General features: G+C 34.7%; 1 protein-coding gene across 2 annotated transcripts in view; it reads right to left on the reverse strand.

Annotated features, from left to right (window-relative positions):
* LOC111085702 (chemokine-like receptor 1) overlaps nucleotides 1-1,538 on the reverse strand; it is a 56,305-nt gene extending 54,767 nt beyond the window's left edge. The window contains exon 1 of one of the 2 annotated variants that reach the window (XM_022385541.1): nucleotides 1,117-1,516. In XM_022385541.1, coding sequence (XP_022241249.1) covers nucleotides 1,117-1,458 — 342 coding nt within the window. In that variant the 5' untranslated portion in view covers nucleotides 1,459-1,516. Of the gene's footprint in view, nucleotides 1-1,116 lie in introns of both variants that reach the window. The other variant, XM_022385538.1, reaches the window with a different exon arrangement.
* Nucleotides 1,539-2,955: the final 1,417 nt, after the last annotated feature.

A 2,955-nucleotide genomic window follows, 5' to 3' on the forward strand; every position in this document is an offset into this window, starting at 1 on the left:
GAATAATAGAAATATGGAGATTTCAAAATTCTCTTTCACCAAAAGTGGTGAACAAATGAACCATAATATTTACTCACTTGCTATTCACATGATTTTTTTTTCTGTTTGTTTGCCGGTGAGGAAGAAAAGGAAGCCTTGGTAAGGAAATAAAATTAAGTTCCAAATATTATGGACTATATGTATCTATTTAATGTGTAGAAAAAAAAGAAACATTTTTCAACTGATATAAATTATTGAATTTTTTTTCTATCACTACAACCCCCCATTGGCTCAGCGGTATGTCTGCAGATTTATAACGCTAGAATCCGAGTTTCGATACCCGTGGTGGGCAGAGCACAGATAACCCATTATGTAACTTTGTGCTTAATTACAAACCATCACTACAAAATCGATCAATAGCTTAGAAACAACTGCAGGTACTTATGCAGATGATTGCTATACAAAACCGACTTTTAATTTAACATTCATTTTGAAACAATTTAAATCGAACAAATAATTTCATACTTATTTGTGTTTTCCTGTGGCACAGCAGAAAATCTGCGGACTTATAACGCTAGAAACTAGCATAGATAGCCCATTATGTAGCTTCGAGATTAACTACAAACTAACTCGTTTTTCTTTGCTTTTCGTGAAAGTTATCTGTTTGTATTTTTTATTTCACAGTTACTTAACTATTTTTCATCATCACCTAAACTTTCTTGACGCTTTAAGCCGTCTGATGACTATTTATATATGACGTTTCTTTCTTTTTATGCCAGTAATAAACTTAAGCTTTTCAATATATATAATTCTAAGAAAGATTGTTAGAATTTAATATCGATAAAATACACTAAAGGTATTACTTAAATAGTCGAAAATATGAATCAATGTCAATAGGAAAACATATTAAGTTTGTAGAATATACGTAAATGTCTGAAGATGTTTTGATCTAGAAATTATAAAATGCATTCAGTAGATAACCTTTCATTCAAACTTAATATATTTTCTTAAAGGATAAGTAATTTATAAAAGAATCACAAATTAATCTAACTTGAGGTTTTACTTCATTAAACATCAATGTTGCTCAATTATTGATACTTATATGTAAAAGCTTGAGCATTTATTAACAACACGTACCTTGATTCGAAGCGCAAGGGGTCGTTTCACGGCTCTACATCTATCAAATGCAATGGGCACCATCATGTAGTTGCTAGAACAAGAACTGAAGCCCAGAAGAAAATAGAAAATCTTGCAGAGGATTTCTCCTACGCGCCATTCAGTACCCAGGTACTCTAAAGCAAGAAGAGGAAGAGTTCCACATAGAGTCACCAGGACGTCAGCTATTGCCAGATTTCCAAACAAGCGGACAATTCGAATTCTTCGTTTCCGATGCGCCCAAAGCCATACCAGCATCATACCATTACCGAAAAGCCCCAGAAAAGCGAGGACCCAGAGTGAAAACACTCGGACGTCTCGCATAGCTCTAAGTTCTAATGTTCTCTAGCAACCCAAGTATTTTCAGTCGTAGTTCATTCTCTTCTTGTCGCTCACGTCACACTGAGTGGCAGAGATGTAGGAGTTACCGGTCGCCCAAGATCGAAGCTCCACCTCCCGTGATCCTTTATTATAGTGAACACAAGAAAGATGCGCAGACTTGTCCTTATATGATTGATCGATTCAAGCCACAATATTTAAATAAGTCAACTTCTGTGTAATGATAAAGAACTAACATAATTTAGGACTAGGTGAAAGTTAGCATGCAGCGAGAGAAAAATATAAGTACATCATTTAGAAAATATTTGAAATTGAATGATCACTTTTTCCTAAGGTAGAAGATGTAAAATTTCTTTTTCTGAAGTTGTATGAACATTGACGTGAGTTTTTATATAGAAAGTCTTCGATCTTTTCTTTCTTACAACTATCAAACAGGCCCTGTTTATTCGTTTTTTAATGAATTGTTGCATAGTTTCTTTAACTTACTAAGTCTGATAATCGGTATAATCTAGCAAAGGCTCATATGTGTTGATCAGTTATGGGTTTTGATTTTAATTTGCATGCCATATTAGAAACGGGCAACTCATGTGTATAATTTGCTTTTGTAAATTTATATTAGTTCAGTTAAACTAGTATAAAATACCCATGTTTCGTTTCGAGGTTTAACGGCCACCGCATGGTTCACAGAGGTCATAGCGTACCTATCAAGCTTCTCTATTATCAGCAATTACATTTTTAGGAACCCCAAGGAGGGTCCATACCCGAAAACAAACACTGTTAGAACGCCCGCCAGTGATATTTGTACACGTTTTGTCCGATATCTTGTGAATAGAGGTATGAACACAGTTGCAAACATGGCGCCCCCTGAATCCCGAAGAGGTCTAGGAATAGAAAATCCAATGCAATATTCAGATTCAGCGACCACGAAAACCTGTCTTAGATCGTTATAATTCTACGGATGACTTCTGGAGCGTTTTAGCCCCTTTGGTACCGTCTTGGGAAGGGGGCTACGTCCTGTAGTTAAAGATATTACTCAAAGTCCGTCTGCCAAGTCGGTTCTGCTAGTTACAAAACTGTGGGAGAAGCTTATATATAATAAATAAATTCGCACACAAAGTGAATCGATATAGGATTTATTTTATTTTGGCAGCAGATGTTATCATGAACAACCAGAACTAAGACAGAGTAAGAATGGATTGGCGTATTTTTGGGAACTAATGAGGAATAAAAAGAATCGTTAATTTCGTATTGTTGCTCACATTGAATCGTTTTTATTCAAAATGCACAAATAGATATGCAAGGGAACCTAAGAAGTCAGATTATAATTATACAACCACATTTACACAACACTGTAAAATACTTGATGGTTGAAATCTTAAATAATATTCAACGTTAAACTGGTACACAATGAAAAACATTTTAACTTTATACACAAGTGCCAAAATACTATAACACTTGATGGTTATATATATGCTTAAATCA

The sequence above is a fragment of the Limulus polyphemus genome, unplaced genomic scaffold (assembly GCF_000517525.1).
Source record: "Limulus polyphemus unplaced genomic scaffold, Limulus_polyphemus-2.1.2 Scaffold560, whole genome shotgun sequence".
Classification (NCBI taxonomy): domain Eukaryota; kingdom Metazoa; phylum Arthropoda; class Merostomata; order Xiphosura; family Limulidae; genus Limulus; species Limulus polyphemus.